Raw genomic sequence first — 18990 nt, forward strand, 5'->3', positions numbered from 1 at the left:
AATGAACACGCTAAACAAACGAAAATGGTATGCGTCAGTGCTTGCCAGGCCGCTGGACACATTTCTCTGTCCCTGTAAAACACTGTTGACATACATACAGCGTTCACTAATAGTTGAGGACCACTTGGGGACTTGCATTTTCTACTTATTAAAAAAAAAAAAAAAAAAAAAAAAAACAGTTTCATACTTGTGGGCATGATGAACATTTCATGATGCTGCTGACGGACAAACAGCTATGTACGTAGCCAGTCAGTGCAATAAGCATCACACAAAAGCACTGAGTGGCGCTTCAAGTTCTTGTACACTATCCACGCTTCCATTCTTTAACATCACAACTGACGAAAAACTACAGCTATTGTTCAGTACAAACCGCTTTCTTCGCTGAAGCATCGATTTTTTTTTTTTTTTTTTTTATTTTTTTTATGCGCTCATTATTTCCCCCCCATCTGTTCTTCATGCACGTATTTGTCTTATTAATGAGGGGCCAGTTGTATACTATAATCAAGGTGCAGAATTTGAATTATCTTCTTTTATTTATTTATATAAACATTTTGTATGAAAACACACCTGCTTTTACCATGATGCGGTTCTTAACTTATTGTGCAGTGTGTAGTATAAACCTGCTGTGTTCTTTTCGCTGTTATATTCACCCAAACAAAGTAAAACTGAGCTCACATCAGTGGACCCACTTGTATAGCGCCTCCGTCTTGAAGACTGACTGAGCGACCAGACCAATCCTGCTCAACTACAGCTGCTCACAGCCTCACACAGCTTTCAGTCGATAACGTTCACTAATCAAAAAAAAAAAAAAAAAAAAAAAAAATCCATACCCACAATGATAGAACTAGAGAACTAAGAAGAAGAAAAAAAGGGAAAGTGGTACTGAAGGGGAAAAAATAGAAGAAAGAAGTGAGAGGGAGAAGGAAAAAGAAGAAGGAGAAGAAAAAGAATAAAAATACAGAAAAAAAAGTGAGCACGGCTTGTCAAACGCATTTTCAATCTGACCAAGAGAAGATAACTTGTGCACCAAGAGAACGAATCCGGTTGTTGATGTCAATACCGAGTCGTCAATAACGCTTATAATTTTATCAGACGTGCAAAACTAGAAACAGACCAGTTGTCGCCGACAAATTTAGGACTGTATCAGGGGTGTATATATTGCTGTTATTTTTTGTTCCGTTGTCTTCATTATTATTATTATTATTTTATCTTATTTTTTCGTGGAACGTGTCACGTACGCTTGGTGAATATGGAAAAGGTAAGTAAGAAAAAGTTGGTGTTCAGGCGTTTTGTCATTGGCACCTTAAAAAGATAAGTGTTTACATCAGTGCAGGTAAAGGTTCACCCTCTCTGTGGCCTACATCTCAGGGCTCTTTGTTGTCTCTTTTCATTGTTCTGTTTTCTTAACTGAAGACATAGAGCCTCAATACACACACACACACACACACACACACACACACACACACACACACACACACACACACCGACATGCGCGTGCGCGCGCGCAACGCAGGCAATAATTCTATTTTATGTTTCTGTGTTCAATGTCAATGTCCTGTGAAATACTATATCTTGGATGGTGTTGTAACCATATATTCGCTCGTTCTCGGTCTTCTCTATCTCAGTCTCGAGATCTCAAGTTCAGTCACACACACACACACACACACACACACACACACACACACACACACACACACACACAAAACACCCTCCTTCTCAGTGTTGGCCCTTCGGTGGGTTATGGAAACGTACCCAGGATACACATCCCTCCGTCAGTGAAAACGGTACGGCCTACATGTAAAAGGTCATTCGTGGGTACCAGTAATGACAAGTGCACGGAGAAGTTGCAGCCTATGTACATAGAAGCGGAAGTTCCCTTTGTTACTACATCTCAGATTTCCTCTTAAAACTTGATAAGTAAATAAATAAATAAATAAAAAGAAGAAATGAAAATAAAAAAAGTCATGTACTCTTCCGTTTAAATGACGGAAAAAGTCAGTTGTAGATTGGTTAATAACATTGTAAATGAAACATGAATTATACTCTTCATTTCTTCCCCTCGATCCACTCTTTGCCTGGCCTTCGACTGAACTGATCTTTTCGTCACTGGAGAAGCAGGGGAAGAAATGTGGAGTATATCTTACAATGTTATTCATACCAATTTTTCCGTTTTCTGAACGATACTGAATGGAAAGAACACCGTGGCAGGGGAAGAAATGTGGATAAGTCACTTTTATAAGATTTCAATAAACAACGAAACTTAGTTTTAAACAAAATATAAAAAAGAAAGAAAGAAAGAAAAAGATATGGATGATTAAAATGATCAACGGCAGCCATGCCCTGCTTATCATCACTGTCTCATGTTTCTCGCCTCTCTCGTGCTCTCTTTGTGTGTGTGTGTGTGTGTGTGTGTGTGTGTGTGAAAGACTGATGGGGACTGAGAGGATATCATGATCATGATCGCTGGAATAATATGTGAGCGCTTTGTCCATATTTCCTATCAAGTAATTGTTATTGTTATTGTTTTTGTCGTCGTCGTCGTTGGTGTTGTTGTTCTTCAATCTTCCGAAACACATATTTGGCGTGTTTGCACCTTTTGTTGTTGTTGTTGACAGAACAAGACCGGATTATCCTCGGAACAAATGACACGTGAGTTCCCTCCCTTGTTATTGATGCATGTTGGGGGTGGTGTGGGGAGGGGAGGGTCGGTGAATAAAAACTATATATACATATATATATATAGTAATATCAGAGCATTATACACATACTGAAGAAACATTGACTGAAAAGCCATCAAACAAACTTTTCAATACACGTGCCTTCGAATCATTGGAGTAAACAGGCCTGGCCTGCGTATAGTTACTGTTACAAATCACGAAATCTTCAAATCTTCAAATTGGAAGGTCAGCCGTCATTACTGACTATTAATGACCTGTGTCCGCAGAGGCGTAAATACCTAGCTAAAACCTAAGTAGACCTATCTTTTCCTCCGGAGGGGGTGACAATGAGAAAGAGCATGTATACATACTCTCTCCCACCGTCACTCGCAGCGTCCCTCCGGGGAGGGGAAAAAAAAAAAAAAAAAAGGGGGTGGGGGGGGGGGGGGGGGGGGGGACTAAACTGTGATCTTGTTCAGCTCCCTCTTGAAAGCTGCCAAGGAGGGAGCCTCTGCTGCTGTTGCAGGCAGGGAGTTCCAGACGGGGATGGTTGATGGGAAAAAACTGTATTTATAAGGGTCAGAGGAGGAGCTAAGATGGACAAATTTGTGTCGATGATTTGATCTTGTTCTGCCGGATCCTTTCTTGAGAAATTTGTCTGGAGGGATGTCTACAATGCCGTTGACCATTTTATACATCAGGGTCAGCCTTTGTCTGTTCCGCCGTGATTCGAGGGATTCCCATCCTAGTTCTTGCAGCATGTGTGTTACGCTGCTGGTCCGCCCGTAGTCACTGTGTACATAACGTGCTGCTCTTCTTTGCACCATTTCAATCTTGTTCTTTTGACCTTCTTTGTACGGGCTCCAGACTGATGAACAATACTCCAGGTGCGGGCGTACAAGAGTTTGGTAGGCATTGGCTTTGGTGGTTTTATTGGATGTTTTTAGATTCCTTTTTAGGAAGCCTACCATGCTGTTGGCTTTGTTGGTGACTCTTGTAACATGTTCTTTCCAGTTTAGATCATTTCTTATGTCGACGCCGAGATATTTTGCGCTGTCGACATGCTCGAGGGTGTGTCCTTTTAATTTGTAGTTGTAGCTGATGGGGTTCCTTGATGTTGTACAGGTAAGGACATTACATTTTTCTGGGTGGAATTCCATTCCCCAACGCTGTACCCAGTCAGACAGTGTGTTGAGGTCTCGTTGGAGCATTTTACAGTCTTGGATTGTCTTGATGGTGGAGTAGACTATACAGTCATCAGCGAACAATCTAATATTGGCCTTGATGTTCTGAGGCAGATCGTTGATGTAAATCAGAAATAGGATGGGGCCTAGAACTGTCCCCTGTGGGACTCCGCTGATGACAGGTGCTGGCTCAGATTTTTCGCCGTCAACTACGACGATTTGGGTGCGGTCAGAAAGGTAGGCCTTGATCCAGTCCAACGTCGATCCTCGTATACCATAATGGTCCAGCTTACGGAGGAGGCGTTTGTGGGGAACCTTGTCAAAGGCTTTGGAGAAGTCCAGAATTACCATGTCGGTCTGCTGTCTGTTGTCCTGGTTTTTGGCAATGTCTTGGAACAGTGTTAGTAGTTGAGTTTCGCAACTCCTTCTGGCTCTGAACCCATGTTGTGAGTTATCAAGTATTTCATGTTGGGTCAGATGGCGCATGATGTTGCTTGCGAGGATGTGTTCTTGCATCTTACAGCATATGCTGGTGAGGGAGACCGGTCTGTAGTTAGCAGCAGAGTTACGATTGCCCTTTTTGAAAACTGCTGTCACGTTCGCCATTTTCCAGTCGTCTGGTACACATCCATCTGCCAGTGATTTGGTGAAGATAATAGAGAGCAGGGGCGCGATCTCATCTGCGCACTCTTTCAACACTTTTGCTGGAATCTCATCAGGTCCTGCTGCTTTATATGGGTTGATGTTCTTCAGCAATTTGCGTACCCCTTCCTTGTCGATCGTGATCTCGGCCATTGCAGGATAGGACACTCCCGATGGTGTTGGGATTTTGCTGCTTTTTTCTCTCGTGAAGACCGACTTGTACTGGTGGTTTAGAATGTTGGCCTTTTCTTTTGGGGATGCAAATAATCTTCCTTGGTCTCGAAGTGGAGATACCCCTGTACTGTCACGTCTGAGAGATTTGATGTAATTCCAGAATCGCTTTTGGTTGCTCCCTTTCAACTGCTCATCATCGCTTTTGGGAGGATCAATGATGTTGTTGATGTAAGTCCAGTATGCATGACGTTGTTCCCGCTGTACTTTGCCCTTCATCTGTAGGCCCCAGAGACGGCACGGTCCTCGCTCTTTACTGATTGACGGCATCTCCCGTCAGTGGTGGGCCTGTAGGCCTATATTTTTCATGTAGCCTTATTATTGGTCGTATACTTATATCTTGCATGTGCTATATCTTGATCGAATATTGTAGCAACTACTGTAAATCTTCACTCCCTCGCCTTGAATGAACTGCGCTCGCACACCCACACATACAGGACGAGGGTGTGTGTGTGTGTGTGTGTGTGTGTTTTCGTTGATTGTAGACTGATACATATGAGCACTGAGGGTTGGTTCCTGAGGTCGCTCAGATACAGAAAGAACTCCACCACCGCAAAAGTCAGACTGACGTAATTATTTGAGACATCAGCTCGGCCCGGCTGGCAGTGTATTGTTCGTCGCTGGGACCAAGGATTCCGTGCAGAAAAAAACAACAAAATACTCGTTTTGAACTTCCAGATGTAAGACGAGCGTTCCGGATGATCGACAGCAATGGGAATGGCCGAATCTCCAGCTCAGAACTTGCACGTGCAGCGCGCGTGCTTGGCTACAACCCCAGCCTCCGGGAGGTGCAGCAAATGATCGCTTCAGTCGACCACGACTGTAAGTAGTCTATAGTGTGTATATATATATATATATATATATATATATATATATATATATATGTGTGTGTGTGTGTGTGTGTGTGTGTGTAAGGAAGCCGGTGCCATGGCAGATTCAATTTGGTGATGTATTTTTTATCAGTTTAAGTGCTCATCAGTAATCAGTGTTCAAGGCCCCGTTTCGGCAGGATGTTGTGTCCTTGGGAAGAAACTAGAATCGATCGGATTTTCCCCTACCCCAGTCGGGTGTATTCCTGAGTTCGGTTGGTGAAGTTTACTGAATGAGAGTATTTGGCCTCGTCTTCCCATATCGAGCCGTGTGACACAGTGAATAGGAATTCACTGCCCCGAGTCCATTTACCTTTTAACCTATATATTATGTATCACAATTCTCCTCCCACCGCACACATGACAGTTACAATAGGCTAGTTTGACAGCACACTGGTGGAACAAGCTAAGTGATGTTGAGCTGCAGTTTACATTTAATATAACCCCAATTTACTAAATACTGTGGTGTCTTTCAGTGCCATTTGATGCTTGTCAGTGGTTTGCATTACCATTCCGACGACCGCAATAGCTGAGCGGTTGAAGCAATGGACTTTCAATCTGAGGGTTCCGGGTTCGAATCTTGGTAATGGCGTCTGGTGGGTAAAGGGTGGAGATGTTTCTGATCTCCCAGGTCAACATATGTGCAGACCTGCTAGTGCCTGAACCCCCTTCGTGTGTATACGCACGCAGATCAAATATACACGTTAAAGATCCTGTAATCCATGTCAGCGTTCGGTGGGTTATGGAAACAAGAACATATCCAGAATGCACACACCCAAAAACGGAGTATGGTTGTCTGTGCATGGCGGGGTAAAAACGGTCAAATACGTAAAATCCCTCTTGTGTAAGTGAACGTGAAAGTTGCAGTCCACGAATGAAGAAGAAGAAGAAGCGTTACCATTCCAACAACTCTTATGCAGTGACTACAGTACCATTCACTCAGCTCTTGACAGTTGACTTACAGTACGATTCAGCTCTTGACAGTGACTTGTAATTACATTCATTACAACATTTACTTGACAATACGTTGGACAATATTGACTTACAGTACAGCTCAGCAATCAACAGTGACTGACAATGCCACTCAGTTCATAGTAACTTGCAACACATGATATTGAGTTGTAATATCATTCAGCACTTGACAGAGACAGTACCATTCAGCACTTGACAGTGACTTGTACCATTCAACACTTGACAATGACTTACACCATTCGAATACTTCACAGTGACTTAAACCATTGTGCACTTGACAGTGGCTTATAATGCCATTGAGCATTTGACAGTGACTTACAATAGTGAATACCATTAAACACATGACAGGGATCTACAATACCATTTAACACTTAACAGTGACTTACAATACCATTGAGCACTTGACAGTGACTTATACCATTTATCACATGGCGGTGACTTGCTATACAGCTCATGTTTCTATCTCCCAAGGCAATGGTCAGATTGACTTCTCTGAGTTCGCCCAGTTGATGAGGGACCGGTTTGGAGCCCTGGAGTACCAGGCTATAGCAGTGAAGGATGCCTTCAAGACCCTGGACAAAGACGGCAACGGTTTCATCGACTACCATGAGCTGTGGGCATTTCTGAAGGGCACAGGAGAGGACCCTCTGACAGAGGCTGAGTTTCAAAGCGTCATTCAGGACCTTGATGTGAACAAGGATGGGAAGATTGACTACAATGGTGAGTTGTCCTACTGACTTATCACATTCTGATAGACATGAAGTGGGAAAAAAAGTTGCTCCCAACTGCTGGATAGAAGCTGCTGTATCAGTGTTTGAACCAATGTGTTACTGGCATTAATTTGTTACAAACCACTGGGCTATTTCCGCGGAGCTGTTGATAATCTTAATGTCCATTGAAAATCACCAACACTTTCATTTGACTTGATCTTGGACCATGGTAAAAAAAAACAATGTCATTAGTCAGCAACATGAAAATGTGTTGTGAACAACTTGTTACACAATACAGGTATGCAGCATGGTTCTATAATCTTACCATTTCTACCGCATGGTTTTGTCCTTTTGTCAAGATCATTCTGGAAGCGTCAGAAAGGATAGCTGAGTGAAAAGGGAACTGGACTTTGTCAGAGAAACCGGAGTTTGAATCCCAGCTGCTGTTCTTGTCAGGTGGGGGTGCGGGGGGAGGTGGGGTAGAGGATGAGGTATGTGAGTGTATGCATGCCTACACTGTGGGAGCAACAGGATATTGGAACATATATATATATCTTTGTATATATGTGTGTGGAGATATGGGCATGTGTGTGTGCTTGTACAAGTAAGTGTTCATCTGTGTGTGTGTGTGTGTGTGTGTATTTGTGTGTGTGCCGTGGAAGCTGCGATACCTAGACTAGAAATGAGTGTGTGGAGGAGGGGGTAGAGGAGGTGCAGGGTAATGTGTGTGGTGTGTGTGTGTGTGTGTTGGAGGTCATGTACGTTTATATGTATTTGACTGTGCTTTCATATCTGTGAAACTGCATGTTCGGTGCATATCTGTTATGCATGTGTGGGTGTTTTTGTGAATGTGTGTCTTCATGTTTTACATCTATTTGCTTATTTATTTATTTTTTGTTTGTTTATAGTTATTATTTACTTATTTATTTATTTATTTGTGTAAGCTTATCTATTATTTATTCACCTTTTTTTTTTCCTCAAGGCCTGACTAAGCGCGTTGGGTTACGCTGCTGGTCAGGCATCTGCTTGGCAGATGTGGTGTAGCGTATATGGATTTGTCCGAACGCAGTGACGCCTCCTTGAGCTACTGAAACTGAAGTTTGAATCCCAGCTGCTGATCTCCTGATCAATGACTGAGCAGACCTGCTAGTGACCGAGCCTCCATCATGTGTTTGTATACACACAACGTGAAACAAAATTCACAAATAAAACATCCCATAATCCATGTCAGTGTTCCGTGGGTTATGGAAAAACAAATCCTTCATGCAAAATCCACCTTGTTCAAATGACAGTCAACATGTGAGATGTAACCCTTGTACGCAGACGGAAAGTTAAATTTGGGAGCCAGCATGAATAAACCATTGCAGCTGCTGCTGTTCTTGTTGACAGCAATTTGTTGCAGAGATATTTTAGTATGACAATTTCAGTTTTAAAAGTGATGAGAAATAATTCTTGGTCAGATTTTTTTTTTTCTTTTTCCACGATTTTGTGTAGTAGTGATTTGGAAAGAAATGCACGAGTCACTGCTTTTGTGGTCCCATGTTCACTTGTATGTACAGGAGGGCTTTTGTGTGTATGAACATGCTTACCCTGCCTTTTATGAAACCATACTCAGGTTTTGTGTGTGCATGCTGGGTATGTTTTTGTTACCAAAACCCACCAAATGTTGACATGGATTACAGGATCTTTAACAGGTGTATTTGATCTGCATTGTATACATATGAAGAGGGTTCAGGCACTAGCAGTCTGCACATTTGTTGACCTGTGAGATCAGGAAAAATCTACACCCTTAACCCACAGGTGTGTCAAAACTGGGGATCGAACTCCGGAAACTCAGGCAAGAACCCATACTCTTAACCATTTGGCCACCACAACCACTTGCGCAGCTGAAACTTGACAGATCTTATCAATACATACCTAAATTTGCTCCCCTCATATATTTTTGATATTGGTTAACATGGTTAATATGTGTACATGGAGTCAAGGACTACAGCAGTTTGGGGGCTAAACCTAAATCAAGTGGGATAAAGTTATAATATTTGTTCTTTTTCAAGGTTTTATTTCATTACATCAAGCAACTACATCTATTAAGGTCAAAATAATATTGAAGATCTTACTGAAAAAAACCCACACCTACATTCATAAGAAAAGCGCACGTTTCTATGTTGGACTTTTTTCCCCCAGTCAAAATCTCTTGTTCATCTACACTCCCTTAAAAGACAAAGGAAAGAAGAAAAAACCCACAACATTCCAGGATTGGGTTTCTGTTTACAATGTCTATGTTAGGAAACGTTTTTGATGCTGTTCATCATTTTGACTTTTTTTTTTTTTTGGTTTTCAATGCCTTCGATTGTACGTGCATGCACCCACTTGTTTCTTTCATGTCACACTAACGAAAAAAAGCTGCCGTCAAATTAAAAGCAAACAAAAAATAAACTTTTGTATTCGGAAACACAGAACATTGCAATCATCAGGAGATATGTGCAGCACACTTCTTTTCCTAGAGAACTCCCCTTCCCATGACATTTTCTTTATTCTTTCATGTGTTTTGGTTGATGAAGCACACTTTTCATTCTCTTCTATTTTGACCATGTTTTAAATTGAAATATTTTGTTTCAGAACTGGCCAAGAAAATGTGCACTCTTGAAGACACAAACTGAGTGGTAACAAGGACGACTCAAGAGCAACTGTTTGAACTTTCGTCAGTTGTAATTTGTACATTAGAAACATGGAGTGATCAGCAAGGATATGGTCTAGGTTATTTCATTTGATGTAAAGGGATTATACACAAGTGGATGGTTTGAGCAGTGTGGAGGCTGATGTATTCTCCAACAGTCAAACAGAAGGGTGAAGAGAAAGCCTTTTGCAGTTTACAGGTGTTAAGCAGATGTTGCTGTTAGGTTCACTTGTTTATATTGCTTTGTGTCACTTTTCCTCTACGAGTTTTACCAGGCTGAATTTGGCATCCTATGTTTTGATGATAGGAGAAAGTCATAACCCCACCCCACTCTTCCCCAAAACCTGGGACTGAGCAGATCCAATCTTTTGCCTGCAGGATATCAACTTCTTGGTGGCATTTTTGCAGATATGAACTAATTCTAATGCACATGTTCCAGTACACAATGACATAGTTTCTTTTGACATATAATTTTCTTGATTTGCTGCTCAATGTAATTTTTTGGAATGCATGGTAAAAGATTGTTGGTGTATGTGTTGTATGCATGTCAGTGTAAGGAAGGAAGTAAGATGGAGACAGGGGAATGAGATAACCAAAAAACAACAGACACTTGTTTTATGAACCTGCGATTTTATTCTTCAGCCTTTTGCATTCTTACAAGTAGACTGTGCAGCTGAGCATGGATCTAGTCGAACAGACCTGTAACAAACAAAGTCAGACATTTACAATCCCAAGATAAATCATAATCTGTGGACATTTCTTTTTTCAACAGGCAACTCCATCATTTACAGAAGTTATTCAAGGATCAGAAACCAAAGAAAGCAATAAACAACTGGTAAGGTCACCTATTCAACACACAGAGAGAGAGAGAGAGAGAGTCTCAGAAAGAGGGACAGAGATGGAGCGAGAGAGAGATGGTTTCATTTGAGCAAAATGGTTCTTTGGAAAAAATGATGTAGATGATTGATGAAAAAGAAACAAAGCAACAACAAAAAAACCCACAACACAAAAATGAAAACAGCATGCAAACAATGTCAATCATGAAATAACTTCATTTTTGCACAGAAAGCGAAAGCGAACTATGATAAAAATGCTTCCAATATAACTGACTTACTTTGGAAAGAACAATTTTTTCAGTAGTGTGAAAAAAAAAAATTGTTAAAAAAAGAAAAAAGAAAACCTTTAAAGGGCCTTTTCAGTCTTCCATCAGTGCAACATTCAACTTCCAACACTTTTTCTTTTTTAAATCAAGAATGTTTGCTGCTTCACAGCTTCAGAGTGTACTGTAGAACTCGCACCATTTAGTCATGCCTGATTTAATGCTGTTACCAGTGCAAAAAGTAACAGACTGATTTTTATTAACCTTAAAAAAGCAAAAGAAAAAGAAGAAAAAAAAAAAGAGAGAAAAAAAAAAGCAAGAACGTATAAAACAAACACGCCAAAAATTGTACCATTATAATTCTTTAACGGTAGGCAGCTTTGTGCAACCCAATTCCAAACACAGTCTGAATGAGATATCAGCAGTAATGAATCATTGGACTTACCGAAGCCCATGTCTTCATCAGACTCCTCTGACTCCTCCTTCTTCTCTTCCTTCTTGGCCTCAGCTGCAAAAACAAAATCCATCAGACATTTTTTTTTTTTTAAATTTTTTATTTTTTTTTTTAGAGTATTAGACCATGTGCACTTTTCTCAGCACCTTAAACATTGGTGACTATCAATCTTGCAGTCTTTTTCTCCGGTCTAAATTTAAACCCACAATGTAGCATTTAAATTTTTGTTCAAAATGACGTGTTCACACATCAATGACACTTTGATTTATTGCTTCTTTTCTGGTATTCTCTTAAAACAAGTCTTCTACAGAAAAGTATCCCCACAAAATTTTTCACCTGATCATTAACATGACGTTCACTGCAGAAGTGAATCTCGTGTGCATGTTCGTGTGTGTGCATGCGCAAGTTCCAAGCAAATCAAACACCTATTGACTTCAGTGGAAACAATTTTCACATCTCCAAATTAAACACTCAGCAGTAAATCTTTTCCACATTTTTGGTTGGTTTCAATAAAGACAGCCCACAAAACTGAACCCCCCCTCCCCCTCCTGATACACAACGACACAAATGCACACTGTGACACTCACAGAGTGTTCATTCAATGTTAAACATAAGAACGAACACTGACACACACACTCACTGTGACACGTGCTATTACACACACACTGTGACACACGTTATCACACTCACATGCACTATGACACACATGCTATTACACACACACAATGACAAACACGCTATCAGTATCACACATACACATTCAGTGACACATGGTGTCACACACACACGCACTGTGACACACATGCTATCACACACACAGTGACACATACTATCAAACACACTGTGACACATACTATAGTATCACACACACTGCCACACATGCTATCACACACACACTGAGACACACATGCTAACACAGTGACACACACCTGGAGCCTCTCCAGCAGCAGGAGCCGCGCCAGCAGGAGCAGCAGCTGGAGCGGCACCAGCAGAGCTCCCCACGTTGCTGACCAGCTCCTTGATGGAAATGCCCTCCAGGGCTTTGGCAAAAAGACCTGTTCACACACACACAGAGGATCATGGAAACTCTTTGCAATATGCTGCTGCTGCTGCTGTGCGTGTGTCTGTGTGTGTGTTGGGGTACATACTTGCATGAACACCGCTGGATGTACAACAGCATGTATCTAATCATGTATCATATGACACACACTAACACTGTGTACAACTAGGATAATAACTAACAATATTCACTCAATCCTACCCGGTATTTAAAAAACAACAACAAACAAACAAACAAAAAAAACAACAAAAAAAAACCCCTACCCGGAATCACAATTCATAGGTTCACATTAAAAAAAATCTCAACTCTTTGCTCTTGTGCCACAGGCACCTAAAAGTCTTCCAGTTCTACGACGACACTGTCAGCCAATGTATGTGAGAATCTTGAAAATGAACTAATCTTCATAGCAGACCACTGGTGAGTTCTGTGCTTATATGACTTATAATAATAATAATAATGGATACTTATATAGCACACTATCCAGAATCTGCTCTAGGTGCTTTACAAAAACGCTTACCACACACACACACACACACACGCACGCACGCACACACACACACACTGCATACATAGATTTTAACATACATGTGTATCTAACAGCTACCCTAACACATACGCACACATAGGCAGGCACAAACTTACATAGACACACGCACACACCATACACATTCATATACATGCATGTAGTTGTGGACCTGCCACAATTGAACTTATTGCTGAGGGAAAAGGTGAGTTTTGAGACGAGATTTAAAAGATGCGAGGGAATCAGAATGACGGAGGTTATCAGGGAGCTTGTTCCACGTCTTTGGCGATTGAAAAGAAAACGATCTGTGTCCATAGGTCTTACTTCTGACTTGAGGTATCCTGAGAAGTCGAGTATCAGAGGAAGAACGGAGCTGGCGAGACGGGGTATAGATATGGATGAGTTCAGAAAGATATTTGGGGCCAGATCCGTTGACTGCAGAAAAGGTCAGAGTGGATAGCTTATAGTCTATTCGATCAGAAACAGGCAACCAGTGGAGAGACTGAAGGAGAGGAGAAACATGGTCAAATTTAGAAGCTCTGCAAATGAGTCTGGCAGCGTTATTCTGAATTCTTTGGAGTCTGTCTAACAGGTATTTGGGAAGGCCGGCCAAAAGAGAGTTGCAGTAATCCAATCTTGAGAGAACCAGAGAGCATACAAGTGTCTTGGTTGCATCGGTTGAGAGATAGTGGCGGATAGAGCTGATTCTACGCAGTTCCAAATAGGCAACTTTACAGATATTCGAAATGTGCTGTTGGAAGGAAAGAGACTGATCCAGGATTACACCAAGACTGCGAACAGAGGGAGAAAGTGAAACAGGTGTGCTATTGATCAGAACAGAGTTAGGAAAGTAAGGATGTTGACGAAACTTCTTTGGACAGGTTATCATAAATTCAGTCTTATCATCATTTAATTGCAGCTTGTTGAGAGTCATCCAGTCCTTTAGGCCAGCAATGCACTCCTGTGTTTGAGTCACCAGTGCATCAAATTCAGCTATGGAAGCCGACTGATAAAGTTGTGTGTCATCAGCAAAGCTCTCATGCGACATCGCATGACTGATGACATCCGACACAGGAGCCGCATACAGCACGAAAAGAACAGGACCTAGGACGGACCCTTGTGGGACACCATATTTCAAGGCAGATACTCTAGAGTATGTACCATTTACACACACTTTCTGTGTACGATCTGACAGGTAAGACGTGATCCATGCTAGTGCAGTGTCACGAATACCAAAGGAAGTTTTAAGTCTGTTCAAGAGGATAGAGTGGTCGATAGTGTCAAAAGCTGCTGACAAAGGCTTATAAAGGCGCCTCATGATCTGCTCTCAAAGACTGGCACTCCGAAATTTTAATCGAGAGGCAGAACATGCAAACCAAGCTTCTTTTTTCGATTTTTTTGTGTGTGCATTTGACACTTCATTGGTCTGACCAGAGCGTTATTGTAGCAATGGAGGCTATCAACTGAAGAAATGGAGGACAGTACGTTTGCTGCTTTTGTCTATGTCGATCCCCTTTGGCACTGCTTGAATTTCTAGTAAAAGATGTGCAGGCACAAGATCAAAGGTGGCTGCGGAACTCTCCAGCAGTCTATTCATTAGTTTATAAACAGAAAAAACAAAATAGAATAAAAATATAAAAATAAATAAAATCCATTACACAAAAAGAACACCCCAACAATACCCCCCCCCCCCCCCCCCCCCCCTACAAAGTGAAACGCGCTCACAAAGGCCATTTCCAGGGTTCTCAATCTTTTAGTTTCATGCAATGAAAAAATGAATCACTGCTATTGTTTCTCTGCAGTTTGATGTCAAACAATTATTGCAAAGAAAAGGCAAGTCATGGATGGGGAATGACTTCTGACCTGTCAATTTTGAAAATGACTGATTCTGTACTGAACAGATCATAACATGGCATGAGAGCTTTTCTATCAGTTTTAGTTCTCTGTTCAGACCAAGAATTTTCTGACGTGTATAGATGTACTTCAGTCATAGTCCTTTACTACCATCTTTAACAACAAATCTAAAAGCATTCCTTTTCAAGCAGTTTCTAGATTATAATAGCACGTCTTTGAGTGTATTATGTGTGTGTGCATCACTACACACAGGCATTGGGGTTTGTACCTGACTGATGTATTGTGAAGCACTTTAGCATGTTTGAAAGCGCAATTTAAAAATGTAATTTAGTAAAAACATTGGTAATATCCACATTTCTTTCCTGTGCTCTTTCCATTCAGTTCCTTTTCTAAGACGGGGAAGAAACAGTGTGTACCCCTGTCAAGTGTTTGTAGGAACAATCAGGAAATTTGGTTGGAACACTCGGACTCCGAGCCACATCAGCATTTTATATGCTAGGCATTCAATCACTTGGGCCTACCTTCAACACAGTGTAACTGGTACAATTTAGCTGACTGGTCTATTCAATGCTGTGTCAATGGAAATGCACACGATTAGCTGAGCATCATCACATGAGACCCAGGTTGGTATTGACTGCCCTGGCCTCATGATTGATAAGACTAGAGAGCATGGGAAATGTTATGACTAGAATGCATGTGACAATCCTATGTAGTCGAAAATGAACACGCCAGAAAAATTTTGACGTTGGCGCAACGTCGGAATAAACTGCATTCGAGCGTAACAAAGAGTAACAAAATACAGTGAAGTTGTGACAGTTGGCATCTTGGAGTGTATATTACAATGTTTTTTGTTTAAAAACAACAACACAGTTTACAACCTTTTCTGTCTTGGAAATGAAATACTATAGTAGTATTAGTACTGGGCAAGAAATGTGGATATTGCCCTAACATTATTAACAAACCAGACCTATGGTGGCAAAATCCAGGGAGACATTTTTTTTTAACCCAACAACATACCAATTGATGGTTTTAATATTTTTAGGCTGGCGCTTGGCACTGATCCTCAATGGGTTAAGCAGTGAGCAGCTTGACATCTGTCCCGAATAACTAACAGATATAATGTTCAATTTTCGTTCAATAAAGTCTAAGCATACTTCAGTTCCGACGTTTCAGGGAAATGCGGGCCTTTCTAGATTCTCTAGTTTACTTTCGCTGCCAGCTTGAACTTTTCACTAATGGTTGATAGAACCGGTCCCAGGGATCGCGTTAACGCATGTTTTTCGCGTATTTGACGCATTTTGATTTTCGCTGACGCATTTTCACAGCGCTCACGCGTAACACGCAAAACAACTTTTACTCCAAGCCGTATCAATGCAACTTTAGGACAGACTTGGCAGCTAGGTTTGTGATACTGAATCAGACGGTACAAGACAAAGTGTCTGTGCATGCGGAGCACTGCGAGATGCCTACGTGACTCTTAACAGCTACAGCCAATTAACAGAGTACGCGCGCACATAACACTGCTTAGCTGAGGAGTTTTGGAACAGAGTGGCGTCATTACAGGGCGTGACCAGTTTCGAGAAAGCCTGCAAAGTCGTCATCATGGATTATGACGCAACATATCCTGATTTTGCTGTGCTGGCGAACATTGCATTGACAGTCCCTGTCAGCTCTGTTCCTTGTGAGAGAGGTTTCAGCTGGCAAAATATGATCAAAACTGCTGACTGATCAAGACTGACAGATGCACATGTGGACACGCTGTTGCGCATTGCAATGGAAGGTCCAGCATTGAGCCAGTGCAACGAACTGATTGTCAGGGCTTGTGGTGAATTTCAGCGCCGACCTGAGCGGCGAAAATAGGTGAGTAAACCTTTGATTTAGTGTCATAGGTCTGACGCAATTCTGACTCTAACTTACGCGTTTTTTGCTGACTTTGCATAAGCTGCAGGCGTTTTGAAAAAGTCTAGCGCGATCCCTGCGGTCCATGTCAGTATTCAGAGCGACAAAAAAAGTCTAACCAGGAATCAAACTCTTGATCCACTGATTTGTCACCCCAAACACCATCACCAACGAACTCCCATTATTTTCTTTAACCCTTTTGCTGCCAGGAAAATAAAATTTAATTGAAATCTATTTGCCAGGGTTTTTTCCACAAAAAACGGGTATAAATTTTCCAAAAATTCTGTGCTCTTTGTTATTGGAGAAAGACCCATAAAAGTATATATTTTCTGAAAGGTAAATGAATAAAGAATACAAAACACATGCTGTTTTCCCATTTTATATATTTTTAGTGACATGCTGTTGTTTTGAAATCAGTGGGGTTTTTTTGGTCACATTTTCAACTTGTTCATTACAAACATTAGTCAGGTAATTTGCACAAAAACATATTTTCTGGACAAATGGATACCTGCAAACACAAAATCATACTAGAACAACCATAATATATATATATTTTTTTTTAAGAGATAGATACACAATACATTGTGACTTCTCCAAGTGATAAGATGGATGTGAGGCCACGCCCCCTCAGTCTCCACCCCCCCCCCCCCCCCTCCTCCTCACCCCTCTCACACGGTCACTTGATTCAGTTCTCATCAGACCGCGTTGGCTGCGTGCCAAGAATATCGCTCTGCTGCTAAATCGGTCATCTTCTGTCGTCTGCTAACATCTGTACAGCTGACATCACTCACTGACAGTTGCATCTTGGCCACTCTCTTGATTGCTCCTTTTATTTTCTATCAGATCGTCCTATAAATGTTCATCACTATTTTCTCCTTCGAATTTACGCTTCAATTCTTTCTGAGCATCAGCTAAAGAAAGAAATCTTGGTTGATTTAGTTCGTCACGATCGCATGTCTTGAGCACGGCGTCAGTCCGACATTTTGTTGAGCGAGCGAGGAGAGAAGTCAGGCAAACACTTGGACAGTGACCCAACCAAAACGTTCAAATAAAGGACTGCTTCATAACGTAGATGGGGTTTCTAGCTATGAATAGAATCTAGAGAGATTCCCCAGGCTAAAGCTACCACTATTCTTGTCAACGAAGTGAATGCAAACCAGGGAAAAGTCAGAATATTTCGATGACGAGTTATCTCGTCATTGTGGCAGCGAAGCGTACATGCTTGCCATGACGAGTTATCTCGTCATGCAGGCAGCCTAGGGGTTAATTACCGACAACTCCCACCAAAATTACCAGATGTTTATTTCATTACTGTATTGTTGTTCAATGACAGTCTTCATTTCTTGTCAGAATCTCCAAGCAGCACTGAGCTTAGCTTCAGGTTGTTTGAGGATCAACGCCCTGCTACTTTGAATATTTTAATTAACTCAGTAACTGGTCATGTAATTTTAAAGATCAATGAATGAGTTTGATGAGATAGCTGTGAAAACATTTGTCTTATGGCTAGAGCACTATTGTACAATGAAATGAACGTTGGAAACTTACTGGGCCAGTACGGCTCGACACTGACGCCTGCAGCCTTCAGGATTGTAGTCAGCTTGTCTGCCTGTTGAAAAAGAAAAGACATTTAAAGCACAAAACCACCAAGATCACAAGAACTTGTAGAATGTAGAACACAATAAGACAATGATACGTCATCAAACCCTGTTGGTTTTCAACATGAAAATGGAAGCGGTTTTCATGCCATGACCCCATTTCTGAATATCTGCCTTTGAACTCAAGTACAAAACTTCATTACATTTCGATACATTCAGAATATTTCAATGAATTAAACATGCCCATGTGAAGGGAACAAAATCATAAATCATCTTACTGTGACAGCCACTTGGTCATCAGCCAGGATAAGAGCTGCATAGACACATGCAAGTTCGTCTTTAGAAGCCATTATTTTTGTTTCGCGGTCTTCGCAAGTTGCCAAACGGCCTTAGCAAAACTGAACAAGCGAAGGCAAAACAAGTAAACGTGCTCGTCGTGGTTAAAGAAGGAAGTCTGTTGTAAATCGTTTTGGTACATCCGGTTTTTGCAACATATAGATAACTTTTAAAAAAAATCTATTGGTGCTATATCAACTTCATTTACTGCCATTGTTTATTTACTGA

At 41.2% G+C, this 18990-nt stretch overlaps 2 protein-coding genes across 2 annotated transcripts; one reads left to right on the forward strand and one right to left on the reverse strand.

Annotated features, from left to right (window-relative positions):
• Nucleotides 1–1103: 1103 nt before the first annotated feature.
• Nucleotides 1104–9925, forward strand: LOC143290991 (calmodulin-like). The gene is made up of 5 exons (XM_076600577.1): nt 1104–1258; nt 2616–2649; nt 5393–5536; nt 7027–7275; nt 9885–9925. The coding sequence occupies exons 1-5, from the start codon at nt 1250–1252 to the stop codon at nt 9923–9925; spliced, it is 477 nt and encodes a 158-aa protein (XP_076456692.1). The 5' UTR covers nt 1104–1249.
• A 627-nt stretch (nt 9926–10552) lies between these two features.
• LOC143290894 (large ribosomal subunit protein P1-like) lies at nt 10553–18889 on the reverse strand. The gene is made up of 5 exons (XM_076600448.1): nt 18705–18889; nt 18377–18437; nt 12425–12550; nt 11487–11549; nt 10553–10641 (listed from the first exon to the last, which is right to left on the reverse strand). The coding sequence occupies exons 1-5, from the start codon at nt 18774–18776 to the stop codon at nt 10628–10630; spliced, it is 336 nt and encodes a 111-aa protein (XP_076456563.1). The 5' UTR covers nt 18777–18889; the 3' UTR covers nt 10553–10627.
• Between the last annotated feature and the right edge of the window lie 101 nt (nt 18890–18990).

The sequence above is a fragment of the Babylonia areolata genome, chromosome 16 (assembly GCF_041734735.1).
Source record: "Babylonia areolata isolate BAREFJ2019XMU chromosome 16, ASM4173473v1, whole genome shotgun sequence".
Classification (NCBI taxonomy): domain Eukaryota; kingdom Metazoa; phylum Mollusca; class Gastropoda; order Neogastropoda; family Buccinidae; genus Babylonia; species Babylonia areolata.